The following is a 17,953-nucleotide window of genomic DNA, read 5'->3' on the forward strand; positions in this document are numbered from 1 at the left end:
TATAGTCCATGGGGTCACAAAGAGTCAGACACGACTGAGCGACTTCACTTTCACTTTCACACAATAACAATAAAACCAAGTTTGACCAATGAACACCTTTCAGAATTATAAAATTGCTCCCATTATTTTTAAAGGTGATAGATTAGACATCAGAAATAAATGTTTGCCCTAATTCTGAATAACTTCATGAATAAGGAGAACTTCACCTGCCTGAAGAAAATTTAAAAAGACATATTTTCTCAACTATTAATTATCTTCTTGCTGAGCCAAGAAGATATCTTGAGTTATCTGTTTCAAATGGGATTCTAGGAAACCACCCCTCAATCCAAAGTTTCTACTTTTTTGTGCTCACTAGAGAAGTGATTCAGTCTCCCTCTCCCCAAAATCTTTATACATCCACCAAATCACATTCAAGAGCAACTTTCAAGGCAAGGGGCTTAGGGAAAGTTGGTGGTGTTCCATGGGGACCTAGAGTGTATGGATCCACAGACAAAGCAGCAAATGTTCGAGAGAGAGAAAGCACCACAGTTTCAGCAAATCCTATGGATTTCCCCAGTGTTACAACAGCTTGGAGGATCAGACAATAAACCGTGGGCATAACAGAAACTTCTACCCAGCATGTTCCTGAATATCTGCTAGAAATTGGGAATTGCATAAGAAGTGATGCTCATCCACCCGCTGTTAGCTGTATGTAACACATTATGCAAGATAGTAAAAAAAAAAAAAAAAGCAATTCAATTACCCAGTTAACAAACATTGGTTAGCACCAATCTCTTGTTCAAGCATAAATGAAAAGAAAAAAGAAAGATAGGATCCATGCCAAATGTCACCAAAGAAAAAAATGAATATATTAAATTAAAAGCTCAAGTACAGAGTATGTTTTCTGGAAATAATTTACCTTAAGAACCATAAAAAGTATTTAGAAACTGTTTGGTAATTTCAATACTATGCAAAAACATGTGGACTCAATGAAGTGAAAAGTGCAGGTCAAGAGAAAACAAATGGCAAGAAAAAAACAGCAAGATAGGGTAAACACCTATAGTTTAGGTGAGGATGAATCCAGGTGTGATAAGCAAGGACTACAAGGAAATTGAAAACTATGGCAGTTGACCAAGCACTTCTACTCCTTGGTGTTTACTAAAAGAAATGAAAACATGTTCACAAAAGACTTGTACAAGAATATCCATAGCAGCTATATCATAAGAACTTCAGGCTGAAATAATCCAGGTCCATCAATATAAGTTAAAACAAACAAACAAAAAAAACAGTAGTGTATCTATACAATGTCATACTACTCAGCCATAAAAAGGGATGAAATACTGATACACAAAACAATATGAATGTATCTCAAACATATTATGCTGAGTGAAATGAGTCTTACAAAAACAAATGTGTACCGTGTGATTTTATTTACCTAAAATTCTAGAAGAGTTAAAACTAATCTATGATGAAAAATATCAGAGTAGTGGCTGCCTCTGGAAGGAAGTGGGAGTAGGAATTGACCAGAATAACCAAGAGAGAACTTTCGAGGGTGATGGTAATGATTTATATCTTTAGTGGCTGAGTCACACAGGTATACACATTTTTCAAAACTCAGCAAATGCTTACTTAACATTTCTCCACATCATTGTGGATAAATTTTACACTTAAACTTTAAACAGTTACTGAATTCTAGTTAATAATATGCTAACATAATTAGAGGTAAGTGTACTGATGTCTGGATTTACTTTTAAATATATCAAATATATGATGGATTAATAGATGGATAGAGAGTTAGATGGATGTGTGAAAAATCAAGTTCAATAAAACATTAATGGAGAATCTTGGTGGTGTATATACAGGAGACCATGATAAATGTCTTTAAACTTTTCTGTGTGATTGCATTTTTAATAGTAAAATGTGAGGAACAAAATACTATAGCAGAATTCAAATCACTATTATTAAGAAATTTATTTTGTGGAAGACTTACAATAACATTGAGAAAAAATCTGAGCCCTTCAAGTACACAGAAGGAGAGGAAAAAATTATGAAAATAAGAGAAATAGTGAAGAATATGGAGAACACAAACCACAGATTAGAGAAACATTTAATAATGAGGATACCATAAAATCATCAATATTTGAAGGTAATAACCATACTTACTAGAAAATCAATTAAAATTTTCAGAATAAACAAGGGTTGTGCCAACAGCCAGATATGTGCTTTATAAAACAAATGGAAACAAAAAGCTATAGCATTTTATTCAACCTGGTAATTTTCTTTTGGAGTTCCTGACTAAGGAAAAAAATTAACGATACAATAAAAAATTATGCATATGGATTTCATCACAGTGTTACCAAAAAATGAAAAAAAAAAAAAAAAACTTCAAACTAACAGCATAAAAATGAGTCATTTTGTAAAACATTAAGCAATTACTCAAAATCATGTTCTCAAAGAATACATTAAATGGCACAGGAAGATGCTCAGTATAGCATACTAGGAAAAAAATAACCAGGAACAAAATTATACATAACTTTATTCTAAAAGCACATATACTTTCCCAAATTACCTACATTTCCTATAGTAAGTAGGTGTATAATTTGTTTATACTTAAAAAGAAGTAAATTTTGTAAAACTATAATTCAATATAAGTGCTATAGTGATTATAAATATAAAATGCAATTATACAATTAAGCAAAGAGCAATTATCTTTTGAGGTAAGGTTACTAGGAGTTTGGTAATAAAGGATTCTTTAGAAAACAATTTGACTTTATTAGACAAGCTGACTGGCCACAGTGAGCTAAACGTCTTTGTCTTTGGAGGAACAAATAGGATCAATATATGGCATAATCAAGAGGTGTTGATGTGATGAATCTAGGGTGTAGGATGAACACAGGAGAATGTCAAATATAAGATTGGTGAAAGCTAAGCTAGCCAGTCTTTCTTTCTTGGTACCCTCCTGGTTTCCTGGGGTCTTTGGAAGTGTAAGAATTTGCATGTGATTCTGTTTGCTAGCGTTTATTGAGAATTTTTGCATCTATGTTCATCAGTTTTATTGGTCTGCAACTTTCTTTTTTGTGATATCATTGTCTGGTTTTGGTATTAGGGTGATCTTGGCCTCGTAAAAAAAAACCTGGGAGTGCTCCTTTCTCTGTGATTGTTTGGGACAGTTTGAGAAGGATGGGTGTTATCTTTTCTCTAAATGTTTGATAGAACTCACCTGTGGAGTCATCTGGTCCTGGACTTTTGTAAGTTGTAAGATTTTTAATCATAGTTTCAATTTTATTGCTTGTGATTGATCTGTTTATATTTTCTATTTGCTCCTAGTTCAGTCTTAGATGGTGGGTGGGTGGTGGGTGGAATGGGAATGGAAGGGTTGGATGACTTGGGAGATTGGGATTGACATATATATGCTGTTTGGTCACTTAGTCTTGTCTGACTCTTTTCAATCCCATGGACTGTAGCCCATCAGGATCCTCTGTCCATGGAATGTTCCAGGCAAGAACACTGGAGTGGGTTGCCATTTCCTATTTTAGGGGATCTTCTTGACCCAGGGATCAAACTGCATCTCTTTTTTCCCTGCATTGACAGGCAGATACCTCACCACTGCTCCAGCTGGGAAGCCCATATATACACTACTATGTGTGAAATAGAGAGCTAGTGGGAACCTCCTGGATAGCACAGGGAGCTCAGCTCAGCGCTCCACGGTGACCTAAATGGGTGGGATGATGGGCTGGGGGTGGATGGGAAGTCCAAGAGGGACAGGATATATGTACATATATAGTGATTCACTTTGTTGTGCAACAGAAACTAACACAATATTATAAAGCAACTATACCCCAATTTAAAAAAGAATTTATATGTGAGATTACTCATGTATCTCCATGTGCACTTTTGCCTGTCAGCACGCGCTGAATAGAGCGTGCAGGATTTTGACACGTACCACATATACATTTCATGATATGGAATAGAAGATCCACCGGCTGTACCTACATAAGCCTTTACTGATCCAGGTGCTCAGCTTGTCAGAGAGACGAGGAAAACAGCTCTTGACAAAATCCTCAAAGGTCACTGTTGCTAAGGCATTGATGCTGGCAGCCACGGTGCTACAGGGAGACAAAAGCAGAACATAGCCCAAACTAAATAAAGCTGACCAGCCTGCCCTGGCATCCAGGGTAAATAGACAAGGCAAGACTCTAGACAAACTAGATAGACGTGTGTCCTTATTCTGGGTCTCCAGGGGAACTACAGGGCCTCACTCTCCAAAGCTGCTTCTGTGTTTAATGCTCTTTGCTTCCTTCCTCTAATTCCAGTGGAGAAGCTAAGCTTTCTTGCTCTAACTCCCACTGATTTCCCTAGACCTTAAATGAGCTAGCATGCAGTAGCAGAGAGGTTGTGTGTGTGTGTGTGTGTGTGTGTGTGTGTGTAGGCTAAACTTGAGGCAGGAAGTAGTGACTATCCTAATTTAGGAATCACTACAATATGCCATTCATTTATTCATTCTTTCATTCATACCATTTATACATCTGTTCATTCTGAGTACTAGGCATACAGTGGTGAACCAGAAAGACATAGAGCTCACACTTTAGTTGTGACATAGATATTTAACAACCAATTATTCAACTGACTACACTGTTATGAAGAAAAATAACAAAGAGTTAAGAAAGCATATCTTGCCAAGACCTAAACCGAAATGAAGTTAAGATTCTTCTCTAAGGAAGGCCTTCCCCGGTGGCTCAGATGGTGAAGTGTCTGCCTGCAATGCGGGAGACCAAGGTTTGATCCCTAGGTTGGGAAGATCCCCTGAAGAAGGGAATGGCAACCCACCCCAGTACTCTTGCCTGGAGGATTCCATGACAGTGGTAGTTAAGATAGATACTGAAAGGACCCTTGCAAGTTCAGAATAGGACAAATTCAGAAATTTCTTTGTTTTAGAACAAAGAAAAAATTTTAAATAAATGCCTGCAGATGGAAAACTTGTTTCATCCAACAGCAGGAAGCATCAGTGTGACTAGCATGTAATTAATAAGGACGAAAGAGACAAAGAAAATACTAGGAAGTAGGCAAAGATCAAACGCACATAAAAGCTCTGGTATTCTCTCTCTGACTTTCCAGAGTTCAGTCTTACAGCCCCAAATTTGCTTAATGGACAGAAAAACCAAAAAATTGGAGTTTCCTTTGTAGAACAGCATGAAAACTTATTAAATTTCTTATCCAGGCCAGGAATATTTTAGCTAGTAGGATGGATGTATTTATTAAATTCATGTTATGCAAAATCACAAGCACAAACAAAAGTTCTGGAAAAGAAACAAGCAAATGAACAAAGCTCGGCCAGCTGTTTGTAAGTTTGTAAGTTTTCCATTGCTATTCATAGCTAATTGTTTTGTTATCCTCCAATGCTCATTTGAAGACAAGCTATAGCTATGGCAACAGCATGGAAGAAAATTCAAACTTCGCCTTTTTTCTGTAATGCAAGATAATAGTATTGTTATTAATTTATTAGCTGTAGTTTACTCCAGTTGGAATGGTCCCAGGTCCATCTAGTGCAAAATTTAGAAGTTCTTTCCCTAATGACAGATACAGTTAGTAGAAACTGTCTGTGACCCGTTTCTAGAAATTGAAATTCCCAGTACGTCAGGGTAGCTTTCTCCTTTTCCTGAGAATCAAGGCACTGTGTATGTCCCCTGGAAGACTCTTCTACCTGTATCTCCATGCAAGTCAAATAAAGAAAGGAGAGGATCAAATAAAATAAGCCTCCATGCTCCCTACATGTATGGCTCAAAATCCATCATTTGAAAGCTTTAAGCTTTAGGGTTTATTTTCTACCCTTGAATCCACTGGGAGGGAGGCAACAAAAAGCCGATTTTCCCCAGAAGGATCAGATTTGCAGAACCTCTGCTGGACTGCTTTTGCAGTCAGATATGTTATCCATATGTCAGTTTCTCAGATTCTAAAACTGGTATAAGATCGGAAAATCTTTTTTTCTTTCCTATCACTAAACCACCATCTCTTTATTCTACCCCTTCCCTTGTCTTCCCCGTTCTCTAACCCAACATCCTCCTTAACCTTATAGCAAAAGAAATCTCTATAATATGTACTGTCCAGTGTATCTCTCTCTTGGAATTTTTGGATTTGAGATCGAAAGAATCAACCATTCTTTTAAGAGAGAATCAATCTGTTGACAGCTATATTCATCCATTATGGAGTCAGCTTTAGGAAAATTGAATAAATAAATCAAGTTCTGTAGCGAGGGACCAAATGAAAGTTAATGTGTCATCCCTATTTGTGTTTGATCCTCTACTGTTCATTGTTTCTTCGTTAGTTTCCCTAAGATACCGATACTAACACCACAGAACAATATCATTTGTACTACTGATGCAAAATCCTACGAAGTATAGTAGCAAAAATAATCCAGCAAAACACTAAATTAAAATTACACCATAAGCAAGCTAAAATCATTATGTGAATTCAGAGATATTGCTATTTTGGAAATACATCAGCATTCTAATATTGATATGTCAAAAGCTAGAAAAGAAAACAATAGTCATCTCAAAAGTGCCAATAGTAATCACAAGCCCATATATCTCCCTGATAAAAATATTTCCTAAAAGTAGAATAAATATATGTATTACTGTTATTATTTATGATTTTATTAGTTTTATATAAATATATTAAATGTAAATAAATAATATCATTCAAACCAAAACCTGGTATCATATTTACTGGTAATATCCAGGAACCGTTCCCTTTAAAGTGTATAACAAAACAAAGATTTCTGTAATCCCTCAATTTTCTTATCATTGTTCTCAAAGCATAATTATATAAGAGTGAACATAGAAGTATAGCTATTAGGAAAGAAGAACTCAAAAGTATTTGCAAATATTATGATTTGAGTACATTTAAGTTCTATAGAATGGACTAAAAATATTTAGAAAAAAAACCTGATATCGAGGGGAATTCTGTAAAAGTAATGAATAAATACTATATACTAAGCTAACATATTTAAAACCACTCTTTAAAGCTTAGTCATTAGAATTATTAGTATCATCATAGCTGTACACAAATAGATCAAAGGACTAAAACAGAAAATCCAGGAAAAGTTCCAAAAACATTAAAGAAGGTAGGATGTAATAAAAGTAGCATTCAAGTCAGTGATGAAAAGATGACTTTTCACTAAAAATAAGGGGACAACTTGCTACTATCTTAGCAGATAAATAAGTCAGGAACTCCACTTCTTTTCTTTATATACCCCATGTATAGTCTAGATGATTTAATAATTTTAACATTTAATAAGACAATAAGTATACTAGAATGATGTCTGGATGATTATTTGTAAGCATGGAATGGAGAAGCCTTCATAAGAATGATATAAACCTAGAAATCATAATGTAAAAAATTAATATGATATAGCAGCTCCATATACTCAAAAATATTAATAAAGCAAATATACATAGGAGAAATTGGAGAAAATGAGATATATATTAATAAGTTTTTCCCATATATATATGTATATAAACTCAAAAGAAAAAACAAATAACAGGGAACATGAACTGGCATTTTACAGAAAAAGAAATCCAAATGGCCAGTGAAGGATGGAAAGATAGACAACCCCACTTCTGCTCAAGGCAATTTGTATTATACTAAATGAATTAAGTCAGACAAAGACAAATACCATATGGTATCACTTATATGTGGAATCTACAACAGTGACACTGTCTTATTGTTTTAGTCTATTGCTCTCAACACTCGCCCCCATCATTCTCTATATGACGGTCACGTCTCACCTGGATTAAAGCAAAAGTCTCCTTTATAGTCACTTGCTCCCACCACTCCTTCTTTGGTGACAGCCCCTTCCCCTCACAAAGAAGACTGAGTCTTCAGTTGTATGACATCACTCACTCAAACTTTCTGCTTCAAATCTTCCAATGCCTTCCTATTTAATATGCAGTGAAAGCTCTTCAGTCTTTCATAAAAACTTCCCTGATCTGATGCTTGCTCGCCTCTTCCAATTTCTCCTCATTTGCTCTCCTCTTCATTCCTTAAGCTTCAGCTCTTCTCATTGATCCTGAACTGTTTCATGCAGATTATGTCCTTGGGGCTTTGGTATTTGCCCTCCTCGCTGCCTGCAAAAATTCCTGTTTGTGATCTTCACACCCTTTAGATCTCAACGCAAATGCCATACACTTAAATAGAAGTTCACTAAAGACCCTCTCAGAAACAGAGCTCCCAAACCTAACCTCTCTCTAGCTTTCACTCTGTCATTTCCTTTATACTATTTGTCATCATCAAACGATATCTGTTTTTTGTTATTGTTGTTTAGTTATATATTGTCCATCTCCCGTGTTTACTAGAATGCAAACTCTATTTAAGGGCAACATTTAAGCCAATCTTGTCTGCAGCATTCCCACGGTCACCAGCTGTGCCTGGCATAGTATGAGCCTTTTAACATATCTGTCAGAGTAAACGTGTGAATAATTTTGAATTTAGAATAATGTCTACATTTTGGAAATGGATGTTCTTAGCTACCTGAGTGTGTTATTGAAGATGTAGAGAATGGATTGCAAAGCAGAGATCTGGAAGAATATACTGCAGTTGAATGAGAAATGCCAGCAAACAGAGCTGCCTTGTGGGCAAGTGATGTGAAACCATGGGGGCAGTGAGCTCCAGAAGAAGCTGAGAAAATAAACAGAGAGATCTAGTGCAAGGGCAGGCCTAGGTTTACATACCACATCTGCAGTTTACTCTCTTACCATGGGTAAGTTATCTACCTTGCTGAATCTCAGTTTCCTTATCTGTCAGCTGAAGATAATGAGTATTTTCCATCTCATATAATGTATGACAACTAATGAGCAGATACATATAAAGCATTCAGCAGGCAGCTGATACACAGTGAGGACTCAGTAATTCTGGTGGTGAGTACCACTAATACTCTTGTCATCCTTGTTGCTTTGTTATTGCCATCCTCATTATCAGAACACTATTGACACGTGTTATCAATACACTAACCTCAAAGTTCCGCTGAAGGCACAAGCCACAAACAGTCCTGGAAGTCCAGGCATCGTGGAAAATAACTCCATGACGAAGTATGGCATCAGCTGAAGAAGAGGCAAGACGAGATGGGACAGGTGAGTGGTCTCATCAGCAATGTTTGAAATGTGGGACTTTGGGGGCTTCCTGTGTGGCGCTAGTGGTAAAGAACCTGCCTGCCAATGCAGGAGATGTAACAGACACAAGTTCCATCCCTGGGGTGGGAAGGTCCTCTGGAGGAGAAAATAGTACATCACTCCAGTCATGTACGATTTTTGCTGCGAGAATCCCATGGACAGAGGAGACTGGTGGGTGACAGTCCATGGGGTCATAAATAGTTGGGCAAGACTAAGCATCTGAGCATGTATTGTAGCTTTTTAGCAAAAGGAGGTGGGGAAAAAAAGAAAGTAATAATAAAGGAGTTTTCATTGACTTTGGTTTTTAAATGCCAGCAAATGAAGTTATGATCCATCCAATTTCCATGGACCTGAGGTCCAGCTGTAGGGTAGGAGAAGGGGTAGGAAGGGGACAGTCATATTAGGAAAACCCATTGTATGAACTTTAGAATGTTCAGAAATGTTTAATATTTTTTAATGTTTTCAATGTGTGCCATTTTCTTGCCTGTTTACCTTAATGATAGAAACCAAGCTGTAAAAACAAGTGCTTAAAACAGGTCTTCAGGGAATCTAGGTATTATGGTTCTACTCTGGAGCCAGATTTGTGGGAGAGGAGCTCCCACAAGACACAGTGGGACAGTTTAACATGTAGGAGGAGAGAGTGAAGACTATAGATCCTGGTCTGTGACAATATCATCCAAGAGGAGAGGATAGAAATCAAATCGTGGGGTTTGGGAAATAGCTAGAGGTGCAGGTGGAAAAAGAAAAAGGCTCAACATTATCTAGTGATGGCCAGAAACATGCTCATTTCAGCTGGCCCCAAGGGAGCACATACCTGGTCTGGTGCTGAGATGATGCCGGAAGTCCAAGGATCACAGTCTTTGAAGTGAGAGTACATGGTTAAACCAGAAAAGACCGCACATAGCAGAATGATCCAGAGACCCAGCAAGTTGAAGTACAAGGCTCTAGAAAAGAACACATGGTAGACTCTATGTCATGCTATAATGTGATGAGGTTGTCGACGACAATTTGGCACTTGCCATGGCATTAAATCATGAGCTGCTGCAGCTGCTGATTTTCAACACTCCCTGAAAGGAGTTTAGGTTGGAGAGCAGAAATGAGGCGCTCTGTGTTCAGGAAAAAACTGGCAGGGCAGGTCTTCAGATAGTTAGATATATTAAGGAGCTAATTTTATGAGCTCAATTTTTATATCTCCTTGTATCTAGAAAAGCATTAAAACTCTTCATGGTGATGACTGTTCCTAGTGACTAGCAAAACCTTCACAAGACTAGTTAGAAACCTTCTGGAAAAACATGTGCTTGACTGCATGTATTCTTTCTTCACCAAAATCACAAATGTACTGACCCTTCCCTCTGCCTCTTTGGAGCAGTTTCTCAGAGCTATCTGAAGTGCTATCTTCTGGGCTTCAGTTCTCATTTTTTGCCCCAGATAAAATTTAACTTGCATCTGTCACATTGTGCATTTTTCTAAGTCAACAAAGTCATTACCAAAGAATCAAGACAAAATTTGGAGGGCCTTTTTGCTATAAAATAAAATTCTATAGCCTTTAGAAATCTATATATTCTGATATCAAGTCACTATGTTACACACCTTAAATGAATATAATATTATGTCCATCCTAAGTCACTTTAGTCGTGTTTGACTCTTTGAAACCCTATGGACTGTAGCCCACCAGGCTCCTCTGTCCATGGGATTCTCCAGGCAAGAACACTGGAGTGGGTTGCCATGTCCTCTTCCAGATAATCTTCCCAACCCATGGATTGAATCTGCATCTCCTGTGGCTCCTGCATTGCAGGCAGATTTTTTCCCACTGATCCACCGAGGAAGCCCCATAATATTATGTAGATTATATTGCAATTTTAAAAAATCATTACATTTTGTATTTTTTCATTTTTATTTGGGAACGTTACATTTTTAGACTGATTATGAAGTTTGAACGAGGTAGATTTTATATGGGTTTTTGAATTCGAGAGTTTTTCTGTAAAGCTTCTGAAATTGAGAGGTTTTCTGCGAAGCCTCAAATATGGGGTCAGGTCTAATTCCTTGGGTGAAATTTCATGTATCAATCACTCATATTATATAACTTCAAATAATTTCCCCTCTCTCAATTCATGAAACTGTCAAAAAGCCAACTTATGTTTTAACATCTTTTCCCCCCCAGAGGGATGATGAGATAAATGTAGAAGTAGACACATTTTGGCAATATTCACTTTAGGGATTAAATCAGATGAAATTTAAAGTTCAGTTTTTTTAAAAGGCAATATAAAGTATGAAAAACCTAAAGTCATTTTCCCTATTTCTTTGGAGCAATTCTTTTTTATTCTTTTAAATTCTACAAAATTCTGCTTAACTTCAGTTTGAGTGCATTTGTAGTATCCTATGGCTATTTGGTATTCATACTGTCCTTTGAAAGTCAAAATATTACACATTTTCTAAATCTCAGGTGTGGAGCCATATACCCAGGACATAGGTGTAAGGCCGTGTGCCAAGGCCACAGACGTGGAGCCTGCGCTCAGGTCAACTCTGGAACTGACTAGGCGCCACAGCACCCATTGCCATGAGCCCTCCTAATCTAAATCAGACAACTCCCTGACCCCATATTTCGTAAAAGTACCCACTCTATTACCCAACCTATAGCACCCTAACCAATAATCTAATGCCACCCTTCCAGCAGGAGTTTTCTTTGACTTGAAGCTCTAAAAATTGGCTACTAGCCACAAAATCCTCAACTCTCCCTTGAGCCATCCCACTGTTCCAACAGTGTCTTCTGCTCTAAGAAACTATTCTCCTCTCATTCTGCTTCATGTCTGGAAGTTCTTTTCCAATTTGCCCAAGACTACGACATCAGAGAAGACTTGAAACTTGGCTAGTCTCATACTGGATCTAGATGTGTGTGAGTGCTCAGTCATGTCTGACTTTTTGTGGTCCCATGGACTGTAGCCAGGCTCTTCTGTCCATGGGATTCTCCAGGCAAGAATACTGGAGTCGGTTGTCATGCTCTTTTCCAGGGGATCTTGCTGACCCAGGGATTGAACCCCTGTGTCTCCTGCATCTTTAGCAATGGGTGGGCGAATTCCTTACCTCTGCACCACCTGGGAAGTCCATTTTTTTCATTAGAGATATACTTTAACTCCCTGCAAGGCTAATTCTCCTATTTGCAACCTAAGCCATTTAATTGATTCATTCAGAAAATACTTATTAGGCATCACCATGTACCAGTTTCATCTAGGTACTGAGGACACGGCAATGGGAAACCCAGAAGCCATTGGAGGCAGATAATAATCACCAAAGCAAAATAAATAAAGTGTTTTTATATATGATAAGAGATATATAGAAAATAAACAAAGGCAATGAGAACGGAACATAAGCGACTGCATGTGGATGTGCTCATCTTAGCTGGGAGATGAGTGGTGATGGGAAGGGACCTGATGACCTGCACCAGCTTCTCCTGCCCTCACAGCACTATCTCCCACCAGCAGTCCTGAAATGTAAATGGAAGTCTAGAAACAAGAGTCCAAGGAAGTTTCCAGGGAGCACATCTAAGATGACTCAGTAAGTGATACTATTCCTAGGTGTGAAGAAGATCTAGCTTAAGATGAAGATGTCCTTAGTAAGTAATCAGAATTCTGACCATGCAATTAAATGCATTTATAATGGGTCATTTTTGGTTTTCACTTACGGCCACATGCAATATGAACTTTCTGGATGTATTTTCGCCTACCAATGATGCATAGGTTTAGCCCTGATGGACTGTTTTAATCACATCAGGCTCTCAGATAATTGCATGGAAGTGGTACTTGTGATCAACATTCTGTACAGCCTTCTAGGTCAGAGTCTGCTGGCAGCTGGCTCTGAGTGGTATTCAGGTGCCCCAGTGGTGGCCTTGATGCTCCAGTTGTGTGACAAATGAGGGTCCCAGTAGATCCTACGCTAGCAGTCTCCCCTCCGGCTGTGCGCACTTTAACCGTGCTGACCACTTGGGCTGATTGCTCACTCCTGGACGGTATCAATTAAATCAACTTAGATTCTTACAGGTAAATATTTTCTAAAGACAGTTTTTATTTTTTCATCTTTCCTTATTCTAACAAAATTCCTGTCATAGTTCTGGTCCCTCCATGGGAGTGGGGATGGGTCAAACCAAGAATGGCAATCTTAAATGCTTAGGAAATTATACATATTTCTTCCTTTATGAGTGTCTCTCCTTTTCTGACAGTTTTCATAGGCATCAAATACTAATGTAACAACTTCCAAGAAACTATTATGAATGGATTGCTTAATTTAAACCAGTCCACTAAATGAGACTGAAAGATATACGAACACAAGTACACTTGCAGGAGTATAGACACACACTCCTGCACACACACACACTCCTGCACACACACACACACTCCTGCACACACACATGTGTGCACACACTCCTGCACACATACACACACCCTGCACACACACACTCCTGCACACACGTGCACACACAATCCTGCACATGCGCACACTCCTGCACACACACGCATGCACACACACTCCTGCACACACACACATGCACGTGCACACACACACACAGATACACATTCACTCCTGCACACACGCACTTCTGAACACACACATGTGTGCACACACACACTCTTGCACGCACACACACTCCTGCACACACACACACACACACTCCTACACACACACACTTCTGCACACACACGCACACACACTCCTGTACACACACATACTCCTACATACACACACTCCTGTACACAGACACCCCTACACACACACACACTCCTGCACACACACACACACACTCCTACACACATATACTCCTATACACACACACATACACTCCTACACACACACACACACCTACACACACACACATACACACATACACTCCTACATACACACACACATACACATACACACACACACTCCTACACACACCCACACACACACTCCTACACACACATGCACACACACCACACACACACTCCTACACACATACATTCCCCCCACACACACACTCCTACACACACATACACATGCACACACACACTCCTACACACACACGCACACACACACTCCTACACACACATGCACACACACTCCTACACACACATGTGCACACACACACACTCCTACACACACACACACACACTCCTACACACACACACACTCCTACACACACACTCCTACACACACATACACTCCTACACACTTGCACACACACACACACAAATTCCTATGTATATGTGTATCAATTTATATGCTTAGACACTCACATATATAAGCATAACCTTCTTGAAGCATTGCTTTGTTAAATAAGTAAGAAATAGTGAATAAGCACAAAGCATCATTCTTGGATTTGTGGGGAATATGATGAAAAAAGTACATTTCCTAACTTTTAGGTATTATTATAGTAAAAGGAAGAAATTGGTCATGTTCACAAGAATAAATAGTATAACACAAGCACATAAGACCAAAAAAACCCTTGCTCTAACAGAGAATTATTGTTTATTTCACCTAAGGATTCTTCCCCTATCAGATATCCTCTAGTTTATTTTAATACAGAATTTTAAATAAACTCTAATTTTATATGAATCTTAAGATCAAAATTACATTTGATCTTGAATATATTTTAAGCAATTCAACTATCTGATAAAGTGATGATCACATGTGTAGAGAGTTTGATATTATTTATTGTAATAAGATATGAAATGATAGAATAGTAAACAACACATTCACTTCTTCCTTCTGAGGGTATGTGAACTATATAAGTAAGGGAATATATTCCCTTTTGTAATTCAAGTCACAAAATGTTGAACCATGTCCATTTACTTGTATCTTTTATTCCATCTAAATAAGAAACTATGCACTTAAAGTCTTTATGATCAGCTGTGGAAATATTTATAGAGACTGTTTCTCACTCCAAAAGAAGTTAAGGGCATCCTGACAAGTCTGCAGAGGCTGGAACTTCGGATAGCAGCAAGGAGGATGAAATGCCTATTTTCAATGCAATTCTAGCTTATTTATTCCAGCTTCGCAAAAAAAAAAAACAAACACAACAGTGTATAACTTCATTTGGTCTCCATTCTCGAGAGTGGGATGACTCGCATGGTTTAAAAAAGGCTTAACAAGTTGTGACTCTGTGGTGGTCTTCAGAGTAAGCGACCTGGTAAGGCTGGTGACTGATTATCCTGGCAGGAGCTGGAGCCACTAAAGTTATGACTGCCTCATTATCTTGTGTTTTATTCTTTTAACCTCCTTGGAAACTTTTATGGTAAATCCATCAAAATAAAGATGCTAGTTGAAGAGACCACATGGTGAATGGAAATGGTGATGAGAACCAACTCATCACCGAAACTGTAGGTAAGACATAGGTGCTCTTTATCATTGCATTGTCTCCCACAGCACCTAATTTAACCTAGTAATTTCTAAAAAAAAAAAAAATGAAAGCAACAAGTGATAGTGATCAAAGGCAAACAAAAAAAAGTTCAAATCCCAGTCCTGCCACTTCCTCATGGAGAAGGGACTAGTCATGCCTGCCTCAAAAATTATTGAAAGGGTTAAACGAATCTTCACTTCTTCCTCTCTTTTACACACATATATACACACTCAAAGCATATAAATACCCAAGAAGGGCAGAGAAGAAAACATAAAATTGTTTATTAATAACTTACAGCTTGGCATGCTTTTCTGTTTTGCAAGAGATGCATCGCTGGATGGTCGACTGATTAACTCCATAGATCCCAAGCCATGTAAAGGTTCCTCCCACTGAGATTGTCCAAAAAGTGTGCCTCCTGAGAGGATCTACATCAAAGCTATGAAGCAGAGAGAAATGAGTGAACAAACACATTCCTTTGATACTCAAATATTATTTTAGGTGATGAGGTCATACAGCTAAATCTTTATAAAACAAGAAAAAGTAGCATTGGACATACTCAAATATATATAGTCGAGATCCATTTTCTGCTTGTTCTAATACACTGTGTAATCCACCAGCATGGTTTGATCCTTGAATGAGAACCGTTAAGAAGCCCACAATCATGACAACCATCTGAAATGCATCGGTCCACACTACTGCTTTTAATCCTCCCTGAAATGAAGAGAATGGATGTGAGTTCTTAAAGTGAAGACTCAAACTTTTCCATTTCTGCACAACCTCTTTGCTATCTTCTAGACATCTTTCTGTCTTTTCCCTCCCTTTCTCCCTTCCTTTCATTCTTTCCTTCTTCCTTCCTTTCATGGTCAATGAACACCTTTTATGTGCCAAGTTTATTTAGGATAATCACCTGGGTCTGGTTTGTACAACCTGAGATTTATTTTTGTAAATTTAGTGATACTGAATAAATTTGGGGAAATTGAGATGGTAGGCTACTGAAAAAAAAGAAAAGAACTAGGAAGGAATGATAGATTCCATACATTCATGGAGAAAAGAGTTTTAAGAGCTGGAGGAAGATCAAATGGTGAGATGAGCAAACCAAAGTGTCAGGAGGGTGAATCTAACAGTCTATTTCAGGAAAGGGTGATTAAGCAAGTGGTTAGAGCAGTTGTTATCAAATCTGGATCCTCTTTAGAGTCACTTGGGGAATTTGAAAGCACAGAAACAAAAAAGCAATGTCTGAACCCCATTCCCAGGAGTTCAGAATAAGTTGAGGTCTGGATTGGGACAGTTCTAAGTGGTTCTGAAAGCCCCCCAGGTGACTCCAATGTACAATTCTAGTTGGAACTATGTGGGCAAGAAGAAAGGAGGAAAGAAAGAAGCTCCTGAAGAATCTTTTAGGACCATGGGGAAGGTGGAATGCACAAAATAGGAAAGATTAAATGAAGTGATATATTTTTAAAGTTCTTTGAAAATGAATAAGCACTATGAGAATGAAAGAATGTGATATTTTTAACGCTGAAAAATAGAATTATTATCCTCAGTTACTCCTCCAGAGTGTCAAGAACTTCTAAGAAAAGATGACAGGCTTCATCTTTATCTTGAGAAGAAAGAAGACATGGATTACATCATTCTTGTGTAATTAAAATTAAAATGAGTTTAAAAAATAGACATAAAAGTCCCTTCCAGATGCATTGTATTTGCATATTCTGTTCAATTTGTGATTGGAGGGATATTCAATCTCTTACTTACTCCTTCCAAGTAGTGGTATTTTTATTTTCTTGAAAGACGATAAAACCCTTCCAAATCCAAATCAAAACATCAGATGTTGGTGATACAAAGACCAATGCCAAAGACATCCTTTCAGAGGCTATTTGGCATGGGTTATGCAAAAGTATGTATAAACCTGAATGTGAGCTAGACCTGGGGCAAGAGAACAAACCACTTTATCAAATGTGCATCAAAAGGCAGACTATAGCTAGCATGAAAACTTCTCTGATTTTTATGACTCCTTCATATAGCAAGAAACATACCCACCCACACACCACTCATATATAATCCTGATTGTATCTTGAGTGTCACTTAGGTATTTAATCAGTCTGTGTTGTTTTGTGTTGCTGACTGTTTACCTCACTAGATTGCAAACTCCTGGATTGCAGGAATTATTTCTTCTTATTTTTAAAATCTCTTTCACTGTCCACTGATTATCTTAGCTATGCTATACATCCATGAGATTATCAGAGTAAAGAGACTGCAATATGAGCAAGTGTTAGGTGGATGAGCCATTATTTTGGTGAGACATTGAAAACTGCAGCCTGGCCAGAGAGGATGGAACAGAGGTGTGGTGAGGAGAGATCAAATTGGGCGGACTGACTCACAGACTGAAAGATTTTCAACGCTAGTCTAAGAAGCTTACACTTTATCCTGTGAACAATGGGAAGCA

At 38.0% G+C, this 17,953-nt stretch overlaps 1 protein-coding gene across 1 annotated transcript in view; it reads right to left on the reverse strand.

Moving 5' to 3' along the window:
- Positions 1-17,953, reverse strand: part of SLC5A12 (solute carrier family 5 member 12) — a 51,607-nt gene that overhangs the window by 18,684 nt on the left and 14,970 nt on the right. Inside the window, exons 5-9 of the mRNA XM_043908275.1 lie at positions 16,070-16,224; positions 15,809-15,949; positions 9,958-10,087; positions 8,986-9,074; positions 3,973-4,085 (exon numbers count right to left, since the gene is read on the reverse strand). Of these exons, the coding sequence (XP_043764210.1) occupies positions 3,973-4,085; positions 8,986-9,074; positions 9,958-10,087; positions 15,809-15,949; positions 16,070-16,224 (628 nt within the window). The remainder of the gene's footprint in view (positions 1-3,972; positions 4,086-8,985; positions 9,075-9,957; positions 10,088-15,808; positions 15,950-16,069; positions 16,225-17,953) is intronic.

This window comes from Cervus elaphus, chromosome 1 (assembly GCF_910594005.1).
Source record: "Cervus elaphus chromosome 1, mCerEla1.1, whole genome shotgun sequence".
Lineage (NCBI taxonomy): Eukaryota > Metazoa > Chordata > Mammalia > Artiodactyla > Cervidae > Cervus > Cervus elaphus.